The sequence below is a fragment of the Mustela erminea genome, chromosome 10 (assembly GCF_009829155.1).
Source record: "Mustela erminea isolate mMusErm1 chromosome 10, mMusErm1.Pri, whole genome shotgun sequence".
Taxonomy (NCBI): Eukaryota; Metazoa; Chordata; class Mammalia; order Carnivora; family Mustelidae; genus Mustela; species Mustela erminea.
In genome coordinates, this window is record NC_045623.1 from 11,750,473 (window position 1) to 11,776,637 (window position 26,165).

Below are 26,165 nucleotides of genomic sequence, written 5' to 3' on the forward strand. Positions count from 1 at the left end.
GCCAGCCTCTGGGGACGGCGCCGCTCGGGAGACGCTGGCTCGAAAGGGACCGATCTGGCCTCCCATCCTACGCTTTCCCGCTGTGTCGGAGCTCGTTAACAAATGCCGCCCAAAGGCGGCTCAGCGTCAACGGCCACTGCTCTAAATGCTCCCAGCGAGCCGAGCAGAGGCAGCGTGGACCCCACTACACCAAGCCAGAGGTCGGGAGCGGAGGAGGGGACGATCCCCGCCGGCGCCCCAAGTTCCCGCCTCCCTCAGGAGGTCGCCGTGCGTACGTGCGCGCACCATGCCCGCCCTCTCTCAGCCGCGCGACGCGAGGGCGGGGGCGCCGCGTGCGCGCGCGCTCTCGTTCGTTCGCTCGCCTGCTCGCTCTCGGCTGCCGCTCTCGCTGCGGCTGCGGCTGGGGCTGGGGGCGGCGGCGGCGGCGGCGGCGGCGCGGGCGGCGGGCGGCGCGGGGCGGTCCGGCGGGTTCAAAGAGGAAAACATGGCGGAAAACAAAGGCGGCGGCGAGGCTGAGAGCGGCGGCGGGGGCAGCGGTAGCGCGCCGGTAACTGCCGGGGCCGCCGGGCCCGCGGCGCAGGAGGCGGAGCCGCCTCTCGCCGCGGTGCTGGTAGAGGAGGAGGAGGAGGAAAGCGGCAGGGCGGGCGCGGAGAGCGGCGCGGCCGGGCCCGACGACGGGGGGGTGTCCGCGGCCTCCTCCGGCTCGGCCCCGGCTGCCTCAGCCCCTGCGGCCTCAGTGGGCCCTGGAGTTCCCGGGGGCGCGGTATCGACGCCGGCCCCAGCTCCAGCCTCGGCTCCCGCTCCGGGTCCGTCGGCGGGGCCGCCTCCTGGACCGCCAGCCTCGCTCCTGGACACCTGCGCCGTGTGTCAGCAGAGCTTGCAGAGCCGGCGTGAGGCGGAGCCCAAGCTGCTGCCCTGCCTTCACTCCTTCTGCCTGCGCTGCCTGCCGGAGCCGGAGCGCCAGCTCAGCGTGTCCATCCCGGGGGGCAGCAACGGCGACATCCAGCAAGGTGAGCGGGAGGCCCTGCCCGAGGTCTGGGCCGAAGGAGATTTTCGGGGCCGAGGACGATCTGGGGAACGGAGGTGCTCGGGCCCAGTGCTGCTTGGAACGGCGCGATTCCGAGGGGTCTAAGAGATGAAAGACACGGCCTCGGGACAGTTTCCAGAGAAGGTGGACCGCCAGAGATAAGGGGAGGGTGAAGGGAGGGTTGCCGGCGGCGAGAGGCTGGGGGAGGGGACACCGGCTGCAAGGGAGGTTTGGGGTGTGCGGGTACTGGTCGGGAAGGCGTGGACTACGGCCGAGCGCAGGTTCGGGAGCTGGTGGACTCGCACCGAGGGAGGAGAGAGGGTCTGGGAAACCGATCTGAGGTAGTGTGGGAGAAAAGGCCTGCAGCGCGAGAGGTGTTGAGGAGGGAATCGGTAAGCGGTAAGGGCTGTGAGGACGAATTGCTTTGGAGGGAAGGACTTGACCTGTTCGAGGCTAGGGGAGAGAAGGACTAGGAACCAAACAGAGGAGGGTAAAGGGTATTGGAGAGTTTGGGGCTGAGAGAAGCTGTCTGGTGGAAAGTAATTTTAGGGTGACATTGGGACGGAGTAACTCCGGACGCGAAAATAGGTTTGAAGGGCCTTCTTGCTTAGGGAAGTATCCTAAGGTTCAGGGGTGAAGGAGAAATGAACTTTGAAGGGAATTGGAATTCAGAGAAGCTGGGTTTCATTGTACATTAATGAGTCCCTAGTGTTCCAGACAGTGTGCTAGGATTGAGTAAAATACTGAGTGAAGAACTCATTCATAATCATATAGGTGAAACACAAACCCAGCGTGCGGCAGTGGCGGTGGGTACATGGTACAGTGGTTGTGACAAATCAAGAGAAGGTCAGGGGAATTTCATTGAAAAGGAAACCCTTGAGAAGGTTGCTTGAAGGGTGAGTTGCTCACTGGATTGGGGAGTTTTCAGGGCACAGGGTACTTTACACATCCTTGGAGCTAAAGGTTAACTAGTCATTATCAAACACATTAATGTTCCAATAGTGAAACGTACAAATATTCCACTAATGGGGTAGACATAAATAACTTCCCACAATTCAGGGTGGGTTTTGTTGTAAATTTATGAAAAACTTTAAAATTTCGAAACTCTTGAAATTTGCCACTGCAGTTAAGGGGTGGCTGACCTGTGCTAAAGGGTTTGGGATTCATCCAGTAAAGTATATCTTGTACAGTGTAGGCTAAAAGGAATCCCTGAAGGGCTTTTTTTTTTTTTTTAATTTTATTTATTTGACAGAGACAGTGAGAGCAGGAACGCAAACGGGGAGTGGGAGAGGGAGAAGCAGGCTTCCTGGGAGCTGTGAGATCGATACGGGAATGTGGGGCTCGATCCCAGGACCCCGGTCATGATCTGAGCCAAAGGCAGATGCTTAACAACTGAGCCACCCAGGCGCCCCCCTGAAGGGCTTTTTTAATCAAGAGGATAAAAGAATCACATTTGTGATCCAAAGAGATCACTTGGGGGTATATTGAAGGGTCAGGGGAGGCAGGGCTGGAGGAGACAGGGCTGGAGGAATCTTGACAATAATATTAAAAAAATGAGCATTTGGAATTAATAAATGACTGGTAAGAGGTTTTAAAGAAGGAAGTATTTTGGATTGGGGAAAAGGTATGGACTTTGTGAGATACATTTGAGTTTGGATGTCTGCTTTGTATGTCCCACTTGTGTTTTGGACAGATTAATTTTTCTTAGCCTTAGTTTTTTCAATTGTGAAATAAGGACAAAATTACCTACCTCATGGGGTTACTGATGGAATGAAGTGTGTAAAGTGACTAGTACATGGTAGTTATTAATGAAAAGGCAGCTAATTAATTAGTAGTAGTAACTAATTCTTAGTAGCCATGGGAATGTGGATAGGGGGTGTCAAGATTGGTGTTGGGCAGACAGATGTGTCTAGGCTGAGTTCCAAGTTTCTTGTTGGATGGGTGGCAGTGCTATTAATGTAAATAAACGAATTCAGGAACAGAAGCAGGTGTGTGTGTGTGTGTGTGTGTGTGTGTGTGTGTGTGTGTGTGGTGGAAGGAGGATATAATGATTTCAGTTATGGATGTTTTGGGTTTGAAGTATTATTGAGACATACAGGTAAGAGTGTTAGGTTAAGAATAAGGATTTGATTGATGTTGAACATACTAAGTGATAATGGGTGTATAGAGGGTACATAATGGGTGTATGACTAACTGCTTATGGCCTCATGAGTATAGTAGGACGTGTGAGATTCAGTGTTCTTGTGGGACCCTGGATTAGGTGAGAGATTTAGAGAGGACACAAGATGAAAATGGTGTTTGACTGATGTGTCTGAGGGACTTGAGGTTATGAAATTGGCTCCTTGGTATTTATGCAGGAGAGAGAGAGAGTAATAGTCTGTCAATTCGCTCTTCATTCTCCATTCTTTGTTTTTGCACTAGGAGCAGTAAGTAGATGGGACTAAATATTGTCATTTTAAGGTAATGTTGCTTTCCAGTCAGTATCTAAAACAAATTAAGTCTGGAAGTCACCATAGTTTAAATAGGGAATCTAGAAAATAATTTGTCTTAACTCCTGTGTGTATATCCTTTGCTTTGCTCTTTAAAAAAAGTAAGCCTGCTGTTCTAGAAGAGCACTGTGTTTGGGGTCAAGGGACATAGTTTAGTTCTACAGTTGTTTTCTGTAAAGGAGGTTTATAATGTTTCTGTGTCTTAGTTTATCTCTATAATGTAGCTAATAGTTCTTTACTATACTCCCTATATCTCATTAAGTCAAATGAAATAATAAATGGGAAAGTACTTTATTTATTTTTTTATTTTTTAAATTAATTTATTTTTTTAAATGTTTTTTTTTTTTTTAAAGATTTTATTTATGTATTTGACAGAGAGAGATCACAAGTAGGCAGAGAGGCAGGCAGAGAGAGAGAGAGAGAGGAGGAAGCAGGCTCCCTGCTGAGCAGAGAGCCCGATGCAGGACTCGATCCCAGGACCCTGAGATCATGACCTGAGCCGAAGGCAGCGGCTTAACCCACTGAGCCACCCAGGCGCCCTTTTTTTTTTTTTTTTTTTTAAAGATTTTATTTATTTAACAGACAGAGATCACAAGTAGGCGGAGAGGCAGACAGAGAGAGAGGAGGAAGCAGGTTCCCTGCTGAGCAGGGAGCCTGATGTGGGGCTCGATCCCAGGGCCCTGGGATCATGACCTGAGCAGAAGGCAGAGGCTTTAACCCACTGAGCCACCCAGGTGCCCTTGGGAAAGTACTTTTATAAACTGGGAAATGCTTTGCAAATATACGGTATTATGGAACACTGGTTCCTTCTCTGGTCTAGGGAGGCATAACTGGTAACTTAAGTCAACATGTTAAGTGGTTTTGAAACAACGACAAGTGCATTACCCTTCCTATTAACTGGCCTTTTTTCTGTTCCTCTAACACACCAAAGTTATTCACACTTTTTAGCTGTTCCTTCTAGATCAGTGGTTCTTCCAAGTGTGGTTTCTGGACCAGCAGCATCACCGTCATCTGCGATCTTGTTAGGAATGCAAATTCTTGGGCCCCACTCCAGACCTTCTGACCAGCTGTCTGTTTTAACAAGTCCTCCAGGTGATTTTGATGCACACTAAGTTTAAGTACCACTTTTCTTTAGTGAAGGGTTCCTCACTTCAGATGTTGCCTCCTTAGAAAGGCCTCTGATTTAGACCTTAGAAAGGCTTTTTTTTTTTTTTAATTTAAGTCTTTATTTTTAGAGTAGTTTTAGGCTTAGCAAAATTAGAGGAAGATATAGGGATTTCCCATTTATCTGCACACATGCACAACCTCCCCCAATATGAACATCTTCCACCAGAATAGTACATTTGTCACAGTTGATGGACCTGCATTGACCTATCATAATCATCCAAAGTCCATAGTTTACATTAGTGCTCATTCTTAGCGTTTGTACATTTTGTGGGTTTGGAAAATGTATAATGACATGTATCCATCATTATAATATCATACAGAGTATTTTCATCACCCTGAAAATCCGGTGCCTGGCTATTTTTAAAGTAGTCCCCCAGGTCACTCTGTTACTTACTATTTTTTTTTCTTTATAGCACAGCTAAAATTTAAAATGTTTTGTTTTTATTTACTCGTTTATCTGTTTCCTACTAGAATATTGTAGAGCAAATATTCATTATCTTTTGAATGAATAAGAATCACCTGGAGAACTTTTCAAAATGCCATTTTGGGAGTTTCAGAAACTCAGTTGATTTGGGCATGATACTAGGAATCTCATTTTTTTTTTTTTTTTTAAAGATTTTACTTATTCATTTATTTTAGAGAGTGCTCATGAGAGCAAGGGGAGGAGCAGAGGGAGAGGAAGAGAGAGAATTTCAAGCAGACTGCATGCAGGTCTGATGCGCAGTGCAGGGCTTGATCTCAGGACCTTGAGATCATGACCTGAGCTGAAATCAAGAGTCAGATGCTTGGGGCGCCTGGGTGGCTCAGTCGGTTAAGCCGCTGCCTTCCGCTCAGGTCATGATCTCAGGGTTCTGGGATTGAGCCCTACATCAGGCTCTCTGCTCAGTGGGGAGCCTGCTTCCCTCTCTTTGTCTCTCTGCCTGACTCTCTGCTTTCTTGTGATCTCTACCTGTCAAATAAATAAAATATTAAAAAAAAAAAAAGAAAGAAAAAAAGAGTCAGATGCTTAACAGACTGAGCCACCTAGGCATCCCTAGGAATCTCACTTTTTAACACGTATCTCTTGTGACTCTGATTCTGGTACCAACTATACTTTGAGAAACATGGATTTAGATTTTTTTTTTTTAAGATTTTATTTCTTTGAGAGAGAGAATGAGAGAGAGAGAGCACGAGAAGGGGAGGGTCAGGGAGAAGCAGACTCCCTGCTGAGCCTGATGCAGGACTCGACCCCAGGACTCCAGGATCATGACCTGAGCAGAAGGTAGTCGCTTAACCAACTGAGTCACCCAGGCATCCCTGGATTTAGCTATTTGGATAAGAAAGGCTGATCTATTTACTGCTGAAGTATTTGGAAAATCAAAATAGATAAATCAGTTAATACTTGTTGAATCTCAACAGTAAGCTTTTAAAAATGCTTTGTGACTTTTAAAAAATTCTGTTTTAGGTTGAGTTCAAATAGCTGTCAGTAGTGGGTATGTATAGATCTGTAATGTATAGTGTGTGTATGGATCTTGTAATAAAAATACAAATTTGGTGCTCGCTTCGGCAGCACATATACTAAAAATACAAATTTGTATTGATGCATCCGAACAAACTCTCAGATGAACTTTTGAAAGGAATGAGAACTTCATAGTAGGGCACATCAAGACAGCATGGTTTTATGCATAAGGAACTGGATTGAGAATAACTTGCATCATGTTCTGCTGTTAATTGGTCTGTGACCTTGGCTAAAGCACTTTACAGCCTCTTCAGGTTCTCTGCAGTATGAACAGTTTGAGTTCCTATCCTGTAAAATTCTATGATTGTATTGTCTTTTATGCCAACTTTTTGTATGTACATCACTTTAGTACTCTTATTTGTGGGAAATGATGGAAGAATCAGCATGGAAAAATTCTATTTCTGAACCTTCAGCTTGTTGTGAAAAGTCTGAGATGGCAACCTTAAATGGGATAAGTGGTAAGGGATACCTCTGAGTGTAGTGTGAAGAACACCTTCTCAGAATAGTTCTGTGTTTTATGACAGAACATGGTGAGCCACTCTGGGGAGTTGTCTATTGGAGCCCTTGAAAATTCTTGCCCCAAGAGTGTATATATACTATATGGCAATTTGCTAGTTCTGTGGCTTATCTATTTGGGATTTTTTTGGGTCCTACTTTCTCTGATGACCTATTTACATAAACAGGCTTGAGTTTTCGAATCTTAATATAGTCATCAGCAAGCATCCATTAAAGATGTATTAAAATTGGGGCGCCTGGGTGGCTCAGTTGGTTAAGCTTCTGCCTTCAGCTGAGGTATGATCTCAGGGTCCTGGGATGGAGCCCCACATCAGGCTCTCTGCTCAGCAGAGAGCCTACTTTCCCCTCTCTCTTTCTGGGCCTGCTGCTCTGCCTACTTGTGATCTCTTCTCTCTCTGTCAAATAAATAAATAAAATCTTAAAAAAAGATGTGTTAAAACTGAAATACTTTAGTGGTTGGTTAAGTGGTCTGTGGTTGGTTAAGTGCACACAATTTAAGAGAGTACCTGAATTCATTTTTGAGCTTCACCTTTTACTATTTGAATGTCTATGAATAAGTTAGTTAACATCTGTAAGTTGAGAGTAATATTTACACCTACTGCATAGTGTTATTGTGAGGATTCAATGAGTTAATACATTGTAAAGTGCTTCATATAGTGCCTGGCACATGGTAAGACCCCCAAAACTATTATTTCTGTTGTTTTCCAGTTGTCTTTACCTGTATTCAGTAAGCAGAAAGAAGAGGAAGGAAGGTAAATTGTTGGTATTTTTCTAGGCTTTTCTGACATCTAGTAATATATATATAGCACACCTGACAAAGTCCTTTGCATTCCAATCTTGCCAGCTACTTAAAATTTATAATGTGAAAACTTGTGAACTAATGTTGTAAGACCTGTCTTTATGAGGTATGCTATCCATCAAAAATTTTAGAAGAATCTAACTGGTTTTTATTTCCTTATCTATATTCTTAGCAGACACTAAATGAGAATACCTTAAAGTAGTGATTCTCAAAGTTGGTCCTTATAATCTTGAGGGGATTACTCTTATATGCCTTGAGACATGGGCAAAGTTAAAACTGTTTCCATAATAATACTTATTCATTATTTGCCTTATTCACTGTTTTGATGTTTATGTTAGTGATGCAAAAGCAGTGATGTGTAAAACTGCTGGCACCTTACCAGGGATTAAGATAGTACCTCCAAACCATAGTAAAAGTCATTGTATCTTCACCACCATACACTTAGAGTAAAAACAAACAAAAGAGCAAAAAAAATGTGCTAGTTTCATTTGTCTTTGATGAAGCATTAGGACATTTTATAGAATCTTGATTTTTAATAATTCTGTGTAATGGAATGGGAAATGTGCATAAAATGCTTTTGCTGCAGACTGAAGTATAAAAAAGAAAGTACTTGTACAGTTGTTTGAATTCCAAGCTGAATTAGCTTCTTTATTTTCATGGAAAATAACTTTTACTCAAAACAGTGATTGACGAGCTATGGTTTTCAGACATGTGTGTTTGGCAGCCATTTTCTCAAAAATGACTGAATTGAGCCTGTCAATTCAAGGAAAATAACTGATATATGTTGCCAGTGATAAAAAAATTGAGCTTTTAAATAAAAATCAGAATTTTGAAAAAAACTTGTATGTGCAACTATAAGTTTGATTGCTACTCAGTATTTAAAGGCTTTTCTGATGAGATTGGTAGTGTAGGAAAGTATCAGTTTTTAAAAGATTTTATTTATTTATTTGACAGAGAGAAAGAGAGCACAAGCAAGGGGAGCAGGAGAGGGAGAAGCAGGCTATCTGCTGAGCAGTGACACCCCTCCCTGGCTCCCCAGGACCCTGTGATCATGACCTGAACCAAAGGCAGTGCTTGACCGACTGAGCCACCCAGGCACCCTCAGATTTTTTTTTTTTTTTATAATGTGCAATGAAATGTCAACATTTGGAAGCTCTACACAGTGAACCAGTATTTTCCATATGACTAGTTGACCAGTGCAGTGCATTGTGTTACAAAATCATGCAAAGGAAAGAGATTCAAAGTGTATAACATAAAGCAGACCAGTAGATTTTAATGTAAGGGAGTAGTTAAAGTTAGTAATTTCTCCTGACATTTAAGAAATAAATACACTTTAGGGGAGGGTGGTAGGGGACGTTTAGTCAGTTAAGGATCCAACTCTTGATTTTGGCTCAGGTCATGATCTCAGGGTTGTGAGATTGAGCCCCATGTCTGGCTCTGAACTATGTGTAGAGCTGCTTAAGATTCTTTTTCCCTGGGGCACCTGAGTGGCTCAGTTGGATAAACAGGGTCCTGGGATCAAGGCCCGCATGGGCTCCCTGCTCAGTGGGGAGCCTGCTTCTCCCTCTCCCTTTCGCTGCTCTGCCTGCTTCTGCTCTCTTGCTCTGTCAAACAAATAAATAAAATCTTAAAAAAAAAAAAAAAAAAGATTTTTCCCCTCTGCTCCTCCCCACCCTTCTGCTCATATATACACAAACTCTGAAAAAGAAAAGAAAAAAATATATACTTTATATACACACACACACACTTTATGTATACACACACACATATATATATATAAACATTACATACACATATACATATATTTATATACACACACATTTTGAAAATTTTGAGTAGTCTCTATGCTCAGCATGGGCTCAAACTCATGATACTGAGATTAAGAATCGCATGCTCTGGGCACCTTTATGGCTCAGTTAAGTGTCTCTCCTTTTGGCCTAGTTCATGGCCCTAGGATCAAGTCCTGCATCAGGCTTCCTGCTCCATGGGGGGCCTGCTTCTCTCTGTCCCTCTGCCTGCTGCTCCTACCTGTGCGCAGGTGTGCGCGCTAGCATTTGTGCGCGCGCGCTCTCTCTCTTTCTGTCAAATAAATAAAATCTTAAAAGAAAAAAAAATCACATGCTCTGCCAACTGAGCCAGCCAGGTGCCCCACTCTTTAAATTTTGTATTAGAATCAAACAATATCCACGTCGTTGTTTGAAAGGCCATTAAAATAATCTTCCCTTTTTTAAAATGCATAGCTTTTCTCTTCATATTCTTCAATAAAACGGTCTGTCACAACAGTTTAAATGCAAAAGCATATATTCAGCGATCTGAATATATTAATTAAACCGGACATTAAAGATTAAAAAAAATGTAAAACATTGCCACCCTTAACCAAAACCTTTTTGTTTTGGAAAATATAGTTATTTCTCATAAAATTGTTGTTTAAACATGCAGAGGATTTATTTTTACATGAACTAACAGACCCTTTAATTTTAATAAAATGAAATGTTATCAACTATTACAATATTAATATTCTAAAATTCTCAGGTTTTATTTCTAATATTGCACATATTGATGGATAAACCCATCTAAACAAAAACTCTGTGAGATCCTCAGTAATGTAATAGCAATAAACAGATCCTGAGACCAAAGAAGGACAATAAGAAAATGATAATGTAGTTGTTGGGAGGAATGTCAGATCATAGGCTAGTGGAAGGTGGCAAATTCTTACTTCATACTGAATAACTGAAGTTGACATTTTTTAAAGAGCTCACTATGAGTCTCTTGATTTTATATTATTTTATTTTTTCATATTTATGACGGGTTGACAGATCTATCACTTTACTTTCCTGAGGCCAGGTTCAGAGTTGGGTTCATGGTGTTCGATACGTTACCTATGACTGTGTTGTGGCCAGAAACGGAACCTCTCTGCCTAGCCAGCTTCTGGAATGGACATTAGTCCCAAAGGGAAGTGGGGGAAAAAGAAAACCATGGATTGAGTGAACATTAGTTGTATCATTCTTAGGAAAATGTTTGAAGCCTATGCCTTAGGCATAGGTGAATAGCAGGAATTATGTAGTACTAATGAATAATACTTTTTGAATGCTTATTATATGTAATTTATGTTGCACTTTTGTGAATTAATTTGTCTTTATGCCTTCTGTTTTTCTTTAGCTTGCTCACATTTTTAAAAATTTTGATTTACAAGGATTTTGATAAGTTCTGTATACTGATCCTTTGTTGATTATGTAAATTGAAGATTTATTCTAATCACTATGGCTTTGTGTGGTAGCCAGCTTCCAAGATGGCCCCAGTGTTCCTCTCTCCTGGTATCACATCCTAGAGTCTCCGCTATAGTGACTCGGAACTGCTCCAGGTGACCAAGAGAATACAGTAGAATTAAACAGTGACTTCTGAAGCTAGGTTATTAAAGGCACACAGCCTTTTCCTCACTCTTTGGTTCCCTTGTTCTAGATGAAAACAGTTGACACTGTGGCAGTCATGTAAAGAGGCCCAAGTGGATAGGAACTGAGGCCTTCTGCCAACATCCAGCATCAGTTTGCTAGCCATGTGAATGAGCCACTTTGGAAGTGGATTCTCTAGCATGGTCAGGTTTTCAGATGACTGCAGTTTTGGCTTACATTATCACTGCGGCCTTGTTAGGGGCCCTGAGCCAGAACTACTTGTCAAGTCACTCCCAAATTTTTGACTCAAAGAAACTGTGAGATAATGTGTTGTTTTAAGCCACTAAGTCTGAGGGTAATTTGTTATGCAGCAATAGATAACTAATACACTTGACTTTTTTCCCTGTTTTTTTTTTCCCTTTTACTGTAGCTTTATAATAAGCAATAAGCTTTGTTATTCATTTAGGTAATTTTACTCTCTTCCACATATACCTTGTTCATCTTCAAGATCTTCACTGAGTTGACTTTTTGCTCTCACACACTTAAAAAAATTTTTTAGAGAGACACACACACAGCAAGCCGGAAGGAACAAAGTGGGAGGGAGAGGGAGTAAGAATCTGAAGTGGACTCTGTGCTGAGGGCAGAGCCCGATGTGGGGTTGGATCTCCCACGGCTTGACCTGAACCGAAGGCAAGAGTGGGATGCTTAACGAACTGAGCCACCCAAGTGCTCTGCTCTTACACATTTTAGAATCATGTGATTCTTATTTTTGAGGTATTATTTTACTACTGCTTGGTTCTTCTTACTTTTTTTTTTTTAAAGATTTTATTTATTTACTTGAGAGAGAGTGAAAGAGCTTGAGAGGGGAGAGGGTCAGAGGGAGAAGCAGACTCTCTGCCGAGCAGGGAGTCTGATGTGGGACTTGATCCCAAGACTCCAGCATCATGACCTGAGTGGAAGGCATTTGCTTAACCAACTGAGCTACCCAGGCGCCCTGATTCTTCTTACTCTTGATCATAGTGGGTGGTGTCTACCAGTGTTTTATAGTTTGGGACTGTGAGCATGTTTAGCAGGGCTATCCAGACCTGGTTTGTGGGAACCAGTCTCCTAAGAGTGTTTTGCCTTTGCTTCTGTGAGGTGCCACCAATGCAAAATCACAAGTTAGTTTTCAGTTTGGCATTTCTTAGAACTGCCAGATGTTGATTTAGGGTGTACTTTACTTTATGGGCTTACCTGTATTTGGAAACTTCTCAGGAGAAAATTTTCCTTCCTTTAAACCCAGGCAGTGACAGACAACTTAATTTCTAGGTTATTGATCAGATTTATTCTCTTTTATTTAAAAAAATTTGTTAATTTGAGAGAGAGTGATTGAGAGAGAGCACACAGGAACAGGGGCAGAGGGAGAAGCAGACTCCCTGAGAGTCTAAGGCGGGGCTCTGGGATCATGACCTGAATTGAAGACAGACTCCCTGTCACTGAGCCACCAAGATGCTCCAATATTTATTTATTTTTTTAATTTTTACTATTATTATTTGCTTATGCATCTTTCCAACTAAGGGTATAATTATTCAAGCCTAAGGGTCTTGGTTTTAATTACCGTATACATCCCTAGCCTCTCATGTGTTCCTCCTTTGTTTGTTCCCTGTTTCTTCATCCTAAGAAAGATCGTTGAGAATAAAATTTTTGAGCCTTTGCTTTTTTTTTTTTAAGAGATTTTATTTTTAGGGGCGCCTCGGTGGCTCAGTGGGTTAAAGCCTCTGCCTTCCACTCAGGTCATGATCCCAGGGTCCTGGGATCGAGCCCCGCATCGGGCTCTCTGCTCAGTAGGGTGCCTGCTTCCCCTCCTTCTCTCTCTGCCTGCCTCTCTGCCTGCTTGTGATCTCTGTCTGTCAAATAAATAAATAAAAATCTTAAAAAAAATAAAAAAATAAATAAAATAAATTTTTTTTAAAAGATTTTTATTTATTTATTAGTCAGAGAGAGAGAGGGAGAGTTGAACACAGGCAGACAGAGTGGCAGGCAGAGGCAGAGGGCGAAGCAGGCTCCCTGCCGAGTGAGGAGCCCGATGTAGGACTCGATCCCAGGACGCTGGGATCATGACCTGAGCTGAAGGCAGCCGCTTAACCAACTGAGCCACCCAGGCATCCCAAGAGATTTTATTTTTAAGGAATCTCTATACTTAACATGGGGCTTGAACCCACAACCTCAAGATCAGGAGTTGCACCCTCCACCAGGTTGAGCCATCCAGGTGCCTGGAGCCTTTACATTCCCCCCCCCCCCCCAAAGATTTATCTATTTGGGGCGCCTGGCTGGCTCAGTGGGTTAAGCCGCTGCCTTTGGCTCAGGTCATGATCTCAGGGTCTTGGGATCGAGTCCTGCATCGGGCTCTTGGCTCAGCAGGGAGCCTGCTTCCCTCTCCCTCTCTCTCTGCCTGCCTCTCTGCCTACTTGTGATCTCTGTCAAATAAATAAATAAATAAAACCTTTAAAAAAAAAGATTTATCTATTTATTTGAGATGGAAGTGGGGGAGGGGCTGAGGGAGAAAGGGAATCTCAAGCAGACTCCCTGCTGAGCATGTAGTCAGATGCAGGACTGGATCTCAAGACTCTGAGGTCATGACCTGAGCCAAAACCAAGAGTTGTAGATACTCCCTGAGGCTCTCAGGTGGCCCCGACCTTTGCATTTTTGATGTTCTCTTTTATTTTTTAAAAGATTTTATTTATTTATTTGACAGGCCACTACTGATCAGGGAGCCTGATGTGGGGCTCTTATCCCATGATCCTGGGATCATGACCTGAGCCGAAGGCAGGTGCTTAACTGACTGAGCCACCCAGGCACCTCAGTGTTCTTTTTATTTTATTCTTCTACTTAAGAGCTTGACTAGATATGAAATTTTAGGTTAAAAATTTTTTTTTTCTCCGAACTTTGAAGATAACCTCTTTTCCAATATTTTAAGAAATCATTGTTGGTGATACTGGTCTGATTTTGCTTCTTTGTATGACCCCAGTTGGGTTTTGTTTGTTTTATTTACCTCTTCCTGGAACTTTTTAAGAATTAAACAAAAAAAAATTTTTTTAATATAATTTATTTATTTATTTGACAGAGAGAGAAATCACAAGTAGGCAGAGAGGTAGGCAGAGAGAGAGAGAGAGAGAGAGAGAGAAGCAGACTCCCTGCTGAGCAGAGAGCCCAATGCAGGGCTCGATCTCAGGACCCTGAGATCACTCCGAAGGCAAAGGCATTAACCCACTGAGCCATCCACGCGCCCCCTCTCAAAAATTTTTTTTTTTTTTTTTTAAGTAATCTCTATACCCAGTGTGGGGCTTGAATTCATGACCCCTAGATGAAGAGTTAACATGCTCCACCGACAGTGCCCCTCTGGAACCTTTTAATATCTGTTTATCCTTTTTTTTTTTAAGTTTTTATTTAAAAAAAAAATATAGAGAGAGCATGAGCAGGGGGGGAAGGCAGAGGGAGAAGCAGACTCCCTGCCAAGGAGGGACCCCGATTTGGGGCTGGATCTGAGGACCCTGGGATCATGACCTGAGCTGAAGGCAGATGCTTAACTGATTGAGCCATCCAGGGGCCCCATCCTTGTTCTTAAATATAGGGTGTGTCTCTATTGATTATTTTCCCTCTTTTTTTAATTGTTTTTTTAAAAAAAGTTTACTGTGCTTTTTCTGTTAGTCTCATAATCTTTATTTATAATAACAAAATTTTAAACTTTTAAAAAAAATTTTTATTTATTTGACAGAAAAAGACACAGTGAGAAAGAGGGAACACAAATGGGGGAGTGGGAGAGGAGGAAGAAGGCTCCCCACTGAGCAGGAAGCCTGATGCAGGACCCTGTGATCATGACCTAAGCCAAAGGCAGATGCTTAATGACTGAGCTGAAGGCAAGACACTTAACTGACTGAGCCACCCAGGCACCCCTAATTTTTAACTATTATGAATGTGTTAATGAAGATCTACTTTACATCTCTCTTTTAAAAATTTTTTTGGTAAAGATTTTATTTATTTGAGAGAGCGAGCAAGTGTACAGGGTGGGGAGGGGTGGAGGGAGAGGGTGAAGAAAGGAATCTCAGCAGACTGCACTAAGTGCTGAGCCTGAGGCGGTGCTGGATCCCACAACCCGGAGATCCGAGATCCTGACCTGAGCTAAAACCAAGAGTCTGACACTAACTGACTGAGTCAGTTTTAACATATATCTTGAATATATGCACACATTTTCTCTTGGTTATGTATATTAGAGTGGATGTGCTGTGTCATAATAAAGCTGCACATAAGTTCAGCTTTACTAGATATTGCCAGTTTTCTGAAGTGATTGTATCAATTTACTCTTCTACCAGCAGTGTTTGAGATTTTCGTTGCTATATACCCTTACTAATAATACCTGGTATTCCCTGTCTTTCACATTTTAGCCATTCTTATGGGTGTGTAGTGGTATAACATTATACTTTAATTTGCATTTCCGTGATGATCAGTAAAATTAAACATCTTTTTTATGTTTATTGGCCTTTAGATATCTTTTATTATGATGTGCCTGTTCAAGTTGTACCTGTGTTTTTGTCCTATGGGTTTATCTGCCTTTTCTCCAGCGCTTTTATAGAATTCTTTATATATTCTAAGCGTTGAGTCCTTTGTCAGATATACATCCTGTTCTGTGGCTTGCCAAATAATTGTGGTTTTTTTTTTTTTTAAAGATTTTATTTATTTATTTGACAGAGAGAGATCACGGTAGACAGGCAGGCAGAGAGAGAGAGAGAGAGAGAGAGAAGCAGGCTCCTTGCTGAGCAGAGAGCCCGATGCGGGACTTGATCCCAGGACCCTGAGATCATGACCTGAGCTGAAGAAGGCAGAGGCTTAACCCACTGAGCCACCCAGGTGCCCCAATAATTGTGTTTTTAAAACCGGAATTTAATTTGGTTTTTGAATAAGTAGTACTTTCACATGGCTCACAAGTTAAAATGTACAAAATTAAATTGTGAAGTCTCCCTCCCACTCTTTGTCCTCATTCAGTTCCTATCTCCTCCAACATATAACATGTGTTAATAGTTTATTTTTTCTTCCAATACATCTAAACAATTTAAAAAAAATATTTTATTTATTTGACAGAGAGAAACCAAGAGAGTACAAGCAGGGGGGGTACAGCAGAGAGAGGGAGAAGCAGGTTCCCAGCTGAGCAGGAAGCCTGATGAGGGGCTCTTATCCCAGGACCCGGGCAGGGATCATGACCTGAGCTGAAGGCAGTTGCTTAACCAACTGAGCCACGCAGATGCCCTTATCCAAATGATTTTTTTTTCTTTTTTTAAAAGATTTTATTTACTTATTTGACAGAGAGATCATAAGTAGGCAGAGAGACAGGCCGAGAGAGGGGGAAACAGGCTCCCTGCTGAGCGGAGAACCCTTGGGGCTAGATCTCAGGACTCCTGGGGCTGGATCTCAGGACTCCCGAGACCATGACCTGAGCTGAAGGCAGAGGCTTAATCCACTGAGCCACCGAGGTGCCCCTGATTTTTTTTTTTTTCTTAAAGATTTTTATTTATTTGACAGGTGAGTGAGAAAACAAGTGCACAAGCAGGGGGAGTGCCAGGCAAAGGGAGAGAAGCAGTAGCCCTATGTGGGGCTCCATCCCAGGACCCTGGGATCATGACCTGAGTCGAAGGCAGATGTTTAACTGAGCAACCCAGGCAACCCATCCAAATGATGTTTGACAAGGTTGCCAAATCCATTCAGTGGAGGAAAGTTTTTTTTCAACAAATGATGTTGGGACAGTGGGTTTCCCACATGCAAAAGAATGAATTTTGACTCCTTCCTCATACCAGATAAAAAAATTAATTCCAAATGGATTTAAAATATAAATAAAAGCTAAACCCATAAAACTCTTAAAAGAAAACATAGGACTAAATCTTCATTATTTTGGATTTGGCAGATTTTCAGATAGGCTACTAAAATCATGAACAACAAAAATTGACAAATTGTACTGCATCAGAATTAAAATTTTGTACATCAGGGGTGCCTGAATGGCTCACTTGGCTAAGCAGCTGCCTTCAGCTCAGGTCATGATCCCAGGGTGCTGGGATCAAGCCCTGCATTGGGTTCCCTGTTCAGCAAAGAGCCTGCTTCTCCCTTTCCCTCTGCTGCTCCCCCTGCTGGTGCTCTCTTTTTCTCTTTCTGTCAAATAAATTAAATCTTAGAAATTTTTTTTGTACATCAAAGAATATTTTCAAGAAGTTGAAATGGGAGAAGGTATTTCTTGGTTATATATCAGAAAAGAGTCCATTACCTAGAATCCATAAAGAATACTTACAACCTAACAATAAAGACAAAGACTCCAATCGAATGATCCAAAGATTTGAGTAGACAGTTCTTCAAAGAAGCTAAACACGTGGCCAATAAGCAGATAAAAATATGCTCAAGATCATTAGTTACTCGAGTTGTAAATCAAAACCACAAAATACCCGTTTACATCTACAACAATGGCTCTAATAAATCAGAAAGTGTTGGCAGGGAATTGGAGAAATTTAAACCCTTGTGCATTGCTGGTGTGAATGTTAAATGGTGCTGCCACTTTAGAGAATATTTTAGTGGTGGTGGTGATTGCACAACATTGTGGATGTAATTAATGCTACAGAACTGGACACATGAAAATGGTTAAAATGGCAAATTCTGTATATACTTTACCACAGGTGAGGTAGAACAAGGTGGTGGTGTGGCCTTTCAGCTCTCAGATTGGAAACTAATAACCTTCTTGTGGTTTATTGTGTGCTGTTTTTCTCATTTTAGTGCTTTTTGTTGGTGATTTCACTGTTTAAAATGACCCCCCAGGCATAAAGCTGAAGTGCTTTGGTATTCCTACCTTCAAGAAGTCTATGTGTGCTTTATGGAGAAAATACATCTTAGGTATAAGCCTTATATATTGTGATTGGCGTTATACTGCTATTAGCTGAATTCAGTGTTAGTGAACTAAGTATATATACTAAAGTGTGTTTAAACAGAAATATACATAAAACAAGCTTATATGTTAATTGGTTAATAAAAATCTTGGGATCAGAGGCTTGCAGGAATCTAACGCTGTATGTCTCCTAGTGATGATTCAGTATTCAGTAATTTGGTTTTTTGTAGCAACTTCATAGAATATAACGGCTGTGAATAATAAGACCTGACCCTATATAAGAATGAATAAAAATTACTTTGTGTAAATGGCAACTTTTAATTTTTTCATTTAAAAATGTATCTTGGAGGGATGGCCTGGGTGGCTTGGTCCTTTAAGCATCTGCCTTCGGCTCAGGTGATGATCCCAGGGTCTTGGGATCGAGCCCCGTATCGGGTTCCCTGCTCAGTGGGAAGTCTGCTTCTCCCTCTCCCTCTGCCTCTACCTGCTTGTGTGCTCACTGTCTCTCTAATTTAAAAAAAAAAAAATGTATCTTGGAGATGATCGTTTTTTGTTTTTTTCTGAAATCTCTTCGATCTGATGCTAATGGAGCCACTCATTAGAAATATGTAAGGACTATATTGAGATACAATTCACAAAGCATGTAATTCATACATTGGAAGTATACAGTTCAGCTGTTTTTAGTGTATTCATGGAGTTGAGCAACCACAACCAATTTTAGAGCATTTTTATTACCCCCTTAAGAAACCCTATACCCATTAGTGGCCATTCCCTATTTACTCTCACTACCATCCCCCAGACAACCACTGATTTATTTTCTGTCTTTACAGATTTGCCTATTCTGGACATTTTATATAAATGGGATCATAGAAAGAATGTGTGGTCTTTTGTGGTTTGCTTCTTTCATTTAGCACAGTTTTCAAAGTTCAGACATGGCTGTAGTGTGTCAGTACCTTTTTTTTAAGCTTGAATAATATTCCATTTTATGTCTATACATATTTTATTTACCTATTCATCAGTTGGATATTTGAATTGTTTCTCTTTTTTGACTCTTAATGAATAATGCTGCTGTGAACATTTTTTTTGTACAAGGCTTTGCATGAACATATGTTTTTATCTTTTTGTGTGTGCGTATGTATGTGTGCGTATATATATATATCTAGGAGTGGAATTTCTGGGTTATACAGTAACTACATTTCATTTTTTGAGGAACTGCCAAAACTTTACAACGTGGCTCTACCATTTTATATTCCCATCAGCAGTGTGTACGGGGGTTTCAATTTTTCTGTAATCTTGCCAACAGTTATTATGTCTTATTTTTTAATTTGAGTATAGTTGACATACATTACGTTAGTTTGCAGTTGTATAACCTAGTAATTCAACAAGTTTTTAGGTTATGCTGTAATCACCACAAATGTGGCTGCCTACCATTTGTCACCAAATAGTGCTGTTACAGTACTGTTAACTATTACCTGCGCTGTATCTTTTATTCCAGTGATTTATTCATTCCATAATGTCATTTATACCTGTGACTTACTCATTCCATAATGGGGAAGCCTGTATTCTTTTGCTTCCCTTCACCCATTTTGCCTGACCCCCCCATCCTTCTCCCCTCTGGCAACCATCAGTTTGTTCTCTGTATTTATAGGTTTGATTCTGCTTTTTTGTTTGTTTTTTAGACTACACAGTAAGTGTAATCATATGGTGTTAGTCTTTCTCTCTTTGACTTCTTTCATTTAGCATAATGCCCTCTAGGTGCATTTGTGTTGTTGTAAATGGAAAGATCTTATCCTTTTTTATGAGTGAGTAATGTTTGTCTCTGTGTGTGCGTGTGTGTGTGTCTGTGTGTGTGTGCGCGCGCGCACCCTTGCATGTGCGTGCATGTGCACATGCCAAATCTTCTTTATCCATTCGTCTATCATACATTTGGGTTGCTTTTATGTTTTAGTTATTGTAAATAATACTGCAGTAAACATAGGGATGCATCTATCTTTTCCCAATTAGTGTTTTTCTTTGGGTAAATACCTAGTAGTGGAATTATTGGATCATGTGGTATATATTATTTTTTAAAAGATTTTATTTATTTATTTGACAGAGCATGCACATGCACACGAACAGGGGGAGGGGCAGAGGGCAAGGGAGAAGCCCAGTGCAGGACCGGGTAATCTCAACTGAAGGGCAGATGCTTAACTGACTGAGCCACCCAGGGGCCCGTGGCTGTACCATGATTACATCTTTTTAAATTAGAGCCATTCTGGTGTGTTGAAGGTCATATTCATTGTGGTTTTGACTTGTATTTTCCTGATGGCTAAGGATGTTGAACATCTTCTCATGCTTATTGTATTTGTATGCCTTCTTTGAAGAAATGTTTGAAAAAATGATTTTTGCTCATTGTTTACTTGGATTACTTGAAATTATTGTCAGTTTTTATACGTTCTGGATACTGTATTTTCATTTCTGATTTGCATGTATCCTCTTCTCAGTTTTTTGGTGGTATTGTTTGCCACACAAACTTTTGAATATGTTGCTATTGTTTAACTTTTTATTTATTTTATTTTATTTTTTTTAAAGATTTTATTTATTTGACAGAGATCACAAGTAGGCAGAGAGGCAGGCAGAGAGAGAGGAAGAAGCAGGCTCCCCGCTGAGCAGGACCCCGGGATCATGACCTGAGCCGAAGGCAGAGGCTTTAACCCACTGAGCCACCCAGGCGCCCTAACTTTTTATTTTTTTTTTTTAAAGATTTAATCTACTGGCATGTTGCAATTTTTTAAACTTTTATTATTGAAAAAATATTTAACATGTTTTGCTGTTTCATCCATTATTAAGTGTACAACTCATTGTCATTAATTACATTCATAGTATTGGCAGCATTGAAGTTTTGTGCTGAAGCCAAATTTTGATGAAGTCCTATATACTTTTTATTTAGTGCTCTTGTGTTTGATGCCGTATCTAAAAAAACCATTGCCTAACTCAAAGTCAGTTAATAAGTGTTATGTTAGTTTAAGGTGTACAGTATAGTGATTCAGCAGTTCCACATATTACCTGTCATTATTATGACAAGTACATTTCTTTTCTTTTTTTTTTTTTTTAAGATTTTATTTATTTATTTGACAGAGAGAAATTACAAGTACACTGAGAGGCAGGCAGAGAGAGAGAGAGAGAAGGAAGCAGGCTCCCTGCTGAGCAGAGAGCCCGATGTGGGACTCGATCCCAGGACCCTGAGATCATGACCTGAGCCGAAGGCAGCGGCTTAACCCACTGAGCCACCCAGGCGCCCCGACAAGTACATTTCTTAATCCCTATTACCCATTTAACCCATTCCTCCACACCTCCTCTTTTCTAGTAACCATCAGTTAGTTGGTTCTCTATAATTATGAGTCTGTTGGGGCGCCTGACTGGTTCAGTCAGTAGCCCTCTTGCGACTCTTTATCTCTCAAGATTGTGAGTTTGAGCCTCACGTTGGATGTGGAGCAGAATAATGGCCCTCCGGGGTGCCTGGGTGGCTTAGTTAGTTAAGCATCTGCCTTCCGCTCAGGTTATGATCTCCAGGTCCTGGGATTTAAGCCCCACATCAGGTTCCTGGCTCATTGGGGAGTCTGCTTCTCCTTCTCCCTCTGTCCCTCCGCCTGCTCGTCTTCTCACTCCCAAATAAATTTTTTTAATAAGGTTTAAAAAAAAAAAAAAGAATGGCCTTCCAAAGATATCTACCTCTTAATTCCCACAATCTGTTGAAGAATGAAAGATCAATGTACAAAACTCCATTGTATTTTTATGCAGTGAATGAAAAATGAATGTGAAATGATGGATAATCCCCAAAAGTGTAAGAAAGCAATTTCATTGACAATAGCATTAGAACAAACCAAAATACAAACCAAAACAAAACAAAAAACTCCCCCAAAACCCAACCCAAAATACTTAGAAATAAACTTCCTAAGTGTCAAAATCTATATTCTAGAAACAGGCTTTCTTTTAATTTTTTATTTAAAGTAGACTGCACACCCAATGTGGGGCTCAAACTCACAACCAGGAGATTGAGTCACATGCTCTTCTGATATATTCAAATTTAAATTTAAATTGTGTTCTTTTGTGGATGTGCATTGTTGGGTTGTCTATGTTGTCCTTTTGTTTTTGTTTTCTTTTTAAATAGAGTCTGGCAATCTTTGTCCCTTAGCTGGATTTTTGAAACCATTCACATTTAACGTTACTGTTGATATAGTTGGATTTATGCCTGCCATTTTGCCTTTTCTTTTCTCTATGCTTCTTATCCTTTGTTTTTCCATTTCTGTGTTTTTTTGTTTGTTTGTTTGTTTTGTAAAACTGATATTCCCCACTCTCGGGGATGACAGTTGTGGTATTGTCTGTGTAGTGACTTGACTAGATAATTTGTGAAATGAGGTCTATTTTCCACTGCAGTATGAAGCCTCTGATGTTTCTTGTCAGAAGGCATAACCTTGGGCATATATAGTCACCCTGGGATATCACGGTTTTAGGAGGGTGCTTTTTAACAATTTCCTTGATCTTTGGTAAACGGTTAGTATCACACAAAGCTATTAGGCTTCACTAATTGGGGTCTCGTTACCTATTGTTTTTGACAGTGGCCTAGAACATAGCCTTTTTTTTTTTTTTTTTTTACAGTTCATTGCAATTAAATTCAGACTCCTTTCTCAGGTAGTTTTGGAGGTTGCTCTTTGAGATTTTATTATGACCCCAGGAACACTCCTTTTTAGGTTCCTTGGGTCTCTCATAAACTAGCTGGCCTGTGGTTTAGCTTGTTGTGCTCATGGAGCTACCAGCTTCCTCTTAATTGCCATCAAAATTTCCTCTGTTTTTGAGAATGCCCCTAGGGTTAAACTTTTGTACACTCCAAATAAAGTCATTCCTGTTGGGAAGAGCTTGGGGGTCCTTGTGTTAGTGTCTGCATCTCCTGGGCAAATTCTCTTGGGCCACTGCTCTGGAACTGTAGGTGGGGCTAGTGGCTCACTTCTAAGGGTGAAATCCCTGCTGTATGAACAGGGTGCTAGATGGGGTACAGTAGCCTCTGGTCTTATTGGCTTGCCTTTTAGCCATGGAACCCCTCTGTTCTACCAACAACTGATCCAGTCACCCCAGTATTTTTCCCCGGCCATGCCTAGAATAGAACTGTGCCCAGTGAATTGAGTTAGTATGGAGGAAGGAAGCTCATGACCTCCTGGCCACACTGCCTTGAATTTAGCATTTGCAATCCAGAGCTCTGGGGAGAGAGATGCTGGTGGCCACCCCTCTTAGGCAGGGTATCGTATCCCTTGACTTGGATCTAGTGGGAGAGGCTTTTTTTTTTGGCTATACCTACCTGGAGATTTGCTTCCATCTTGATGAGCTGGTAGTGGAGGAAGGGAAGGGGTGGTGGTGGTGGTGGTTGTTTACCCAAGACTAAGTCAATTTTCTTGGATTTTTATTTATTTATTTTTTAAAACTGTATGCTCTTAGGACAATTTCCAGGCCTTAAATTATTTTTTGGGAAAAAAATTATTTTTTTTTCAGCGGTGTGCCTCGCTGACTCAGTTGGTAGAGCATGCAGCTTTTGGTCTCAGGGTTCTGTATTCATGCCCCTTGTTGGATGTGGGATATATATATATATATATATATATTTATTTAAACCAGTTGTAGTTCCTTCTCTGGAGAAGGATCTGCAGAGTTCCTATGACTATATATGACTATATTTTCAAAAGTTTTCCCTGTCCTGCTTTTTAAATAATTATTTTCTTGGTATGTCTGTTTCCATCCTTTTGCTTTCAACTTACTTACTTGTTTTTGTTTGAAGTGTGTTTCTTTTAGACAGTGTTTGTTGGGCCGTGTTTTTAATTTATCTGTTGTGCCAGTTTGTGCCTTAAATTCATGTATTTAGACTATTCATATATAAGATAGTTACTGATACATTAAGGCCTGAATCGGCTCCTTTTTTTTTTTTTTCCCCCTTTGCTTTGAGTCTTCTTTATTTTCTTGCCTTCATGGAATTACCTAAATATTTTTTTAAGATTTCATCTTTATTTAATTATGATGCTTTTTGTATAGTTTTTTTGTAGTTCTGTATAATGCTTGAATAGTTTCTTAGGGGTTGTTTTGGACAGTAGAACTATTTGTAACTTACATGCTATTTATATTGACAGTTTACCATTTCGAGTAAAATACAGGAATTTCTATTTAGATCCTTTTACCCTTTATATTTTAGTATTTTGTATTTTAGTACTGTTTTGTTTTGTTTTGTTTCTGAGTTGGCTTCATGTCTAGCGTGGAGCCCAATAGGGACTTGAACTCATGACCCTGAGCTCAAGACCTGAGCTAAAATCAAGAGCTGGACATTCAGTTGACTGAGCCACCCAGGCACCTCCCCCATCCTTTTTAGTTTTATAATGTGGTTGTCTTTTTTTTTTTTTTTAATTTTAAATTTCTGCTTTTTTAAAGATTTTCTTTATTTGACACACACAGAGAGAAGTGCATGCACAAGAAGGGGGAGCAGCAGGCAGAGGGAGAGGGAGAAGCAGGCTCCCCTCTGAGCAGGGAGCCCAGTGTGGGGCTTGATCCCAGGACCCTGGGATCATGACCTGAGCTGAAGGCAGATTATGCTTAACTGATAGAGCCACCCAGGTGCCCCAATGTGGTTGTCTTTAAATATTTCCTCTATATAGTACTATATCAGACAGTGTTACTCTTTTTTACATCAGCCATTACATAAGGTTTAATGAGGAGTAGTATTATGTTTAATGTCACTCTTAATCTTTATAATGTTCTTTCTTTTCTGAAGATTAAAGGTTTTGTCCATTAACATTTCTTTTTCTGTTTAGCAAACCTCCTTTAGTTTTATGTTAGGGGATTTGCTAGTGATAAATGTTTGTAGTTTTCCTCCATTGAGAATTGTTTTAGTTCTGCTTTATTCCTGACCTGAAGGATATATTTTCTGCTGTTTTATTCCTGACCTGAAGGATATTTTTTTGATGCATATAGAGTTTGTGGTTAAGAGTCCCCTTTCTTTCAGCTTTTGAAAAATACTGTGCCACTTCCTTCAGGCCTCCATAGTTTTCTTGATATATCCTCTATTATTTGAAGGGATGTTCTCCTGTCATGCAGTCATTAGCTGCTTTCAGGATTTGTTTTGTTTTGTTTTTAGTTTTTGGAACTTAACCACGTGTCCTGGTGTGGATTTCTTTGGGCTTATCTTGTTTGGTATTTTTAAGGTTTTTGAATCTGTAGGTTTGTTTATGTCTTGGCAAATTTGGGACATTTTGAGCCATTATTTGTTAAAATAAGTTTAAAAAAATGTTTTAATTTAAATTTAATTTATTTAGCCTATAGTGTATTATTAGTTTCAGAGGTAGAATTTAGTGATTCATTGGTTGCATATAACACCCAGTGCTCATTACATCAAGTGCCCTCCTTAATACCCATTACCCAGTTACCCCATCCCCCTACCCACCTCCCCTCTAACAATCCTCATTTTGTTTCCTATAGTTAAAAGTGTCTTACGGGGCGCCTGGGTGGCTCAGCGGGTTGGGCCGCTGCCTTCTGCTCGGGTTGTGATCTCGGGGTCCTGGGATTGAGCCCCACATTGAGCTCTGTGCTTGGCGGGGAGCCTGCTTCCCTCTCTCTCTCTGCCTGCCTCTCTGTCTACTTGTAATCTCTCTCTGTCAAATAAATAAATAAAAAATCTTAAAAAAAAAAAAGTGTCTTACGACTTGCCTCCTTCTCTTTTTTTGTCTTATTTTATTTTTCCTTCCTTTCCCCTATGTTCATCTGTTTTGTTTCTCAATTCCACCAATGAGTGAAATCTTATGGTATTTGTCTTTCTTCGACTTAGTTAGCTTAACCTAATACCCTCTAGTTCCAGCCATGACATTGCACATAGCAAGATTTCATTCTTTTTGATGGCTGAGTAATATTCGTGTGTGTGTGTGTGTGTGTGTGTGTGTGTGGTGTATATACACACCACATTTTAACAATGTTGAAATAAGTTTTAAGTTCCACTTATCAAGATGGAAATGATATGAATGTTAACCATTCTCTTACTGCCCCACAGGTCCTTAAGACTGTGATGTTGTTTATTTTTCCCATCTATTTTGAGTAAATTCTGTTGATTTTGTCTGATGTTCAGTAATTCCATTCTCTGTCATTTTCACTTTAGTATTGAGGCCATTTATTAAGTTCTTACTTTTTGTTAATATATGTATATATATATGCATATATATTTTATTTATTTGAGAGAGAGAGAGAGAGAGTGCACACATGAATGAGGAGGAGTGGGTGAGCGAGAGAATCTCAAGCAGATTCTGTCCCAAGTGTGGAACCCAGTGTAGGGCTTGATCCCACAACCCTGAGATCATGACCCTAGCAGAAACCAAGAGTCCATTG

General features: G+C 40.9%; 1 protein-coding gene across 4 annotated transcripts in view; it reads left to right on the top strand.

Moving 5' to 3' along the window:
* The first annotated feature begins 393 nt into the window (after positions 1-393).
* TRIM33 (tripartite motif containing 33) overlaps positions 394-26,165 on the top strand; it is a 115,691-nt gene continuing 89,919 nt past the window's right edge. For 2 of the 4 annotated variants that reach the window (XM_032361146.1, XM_032361145.1), the window contains exon 1: positions 394-1,010. In XM_032361146.1, coding sequence (XP_032217037.1) covers positions 485-1,010 — 526 coding nt within the window. In that variant the 5' untranslated portion in view covers positions 394-484. The remainder of the gene's footprint in view (positions 1,011-26,165) is intronic. The other 2 variants (XM_032361143.1, XM_032361144.1) reach the window with 1 other exon arrangement.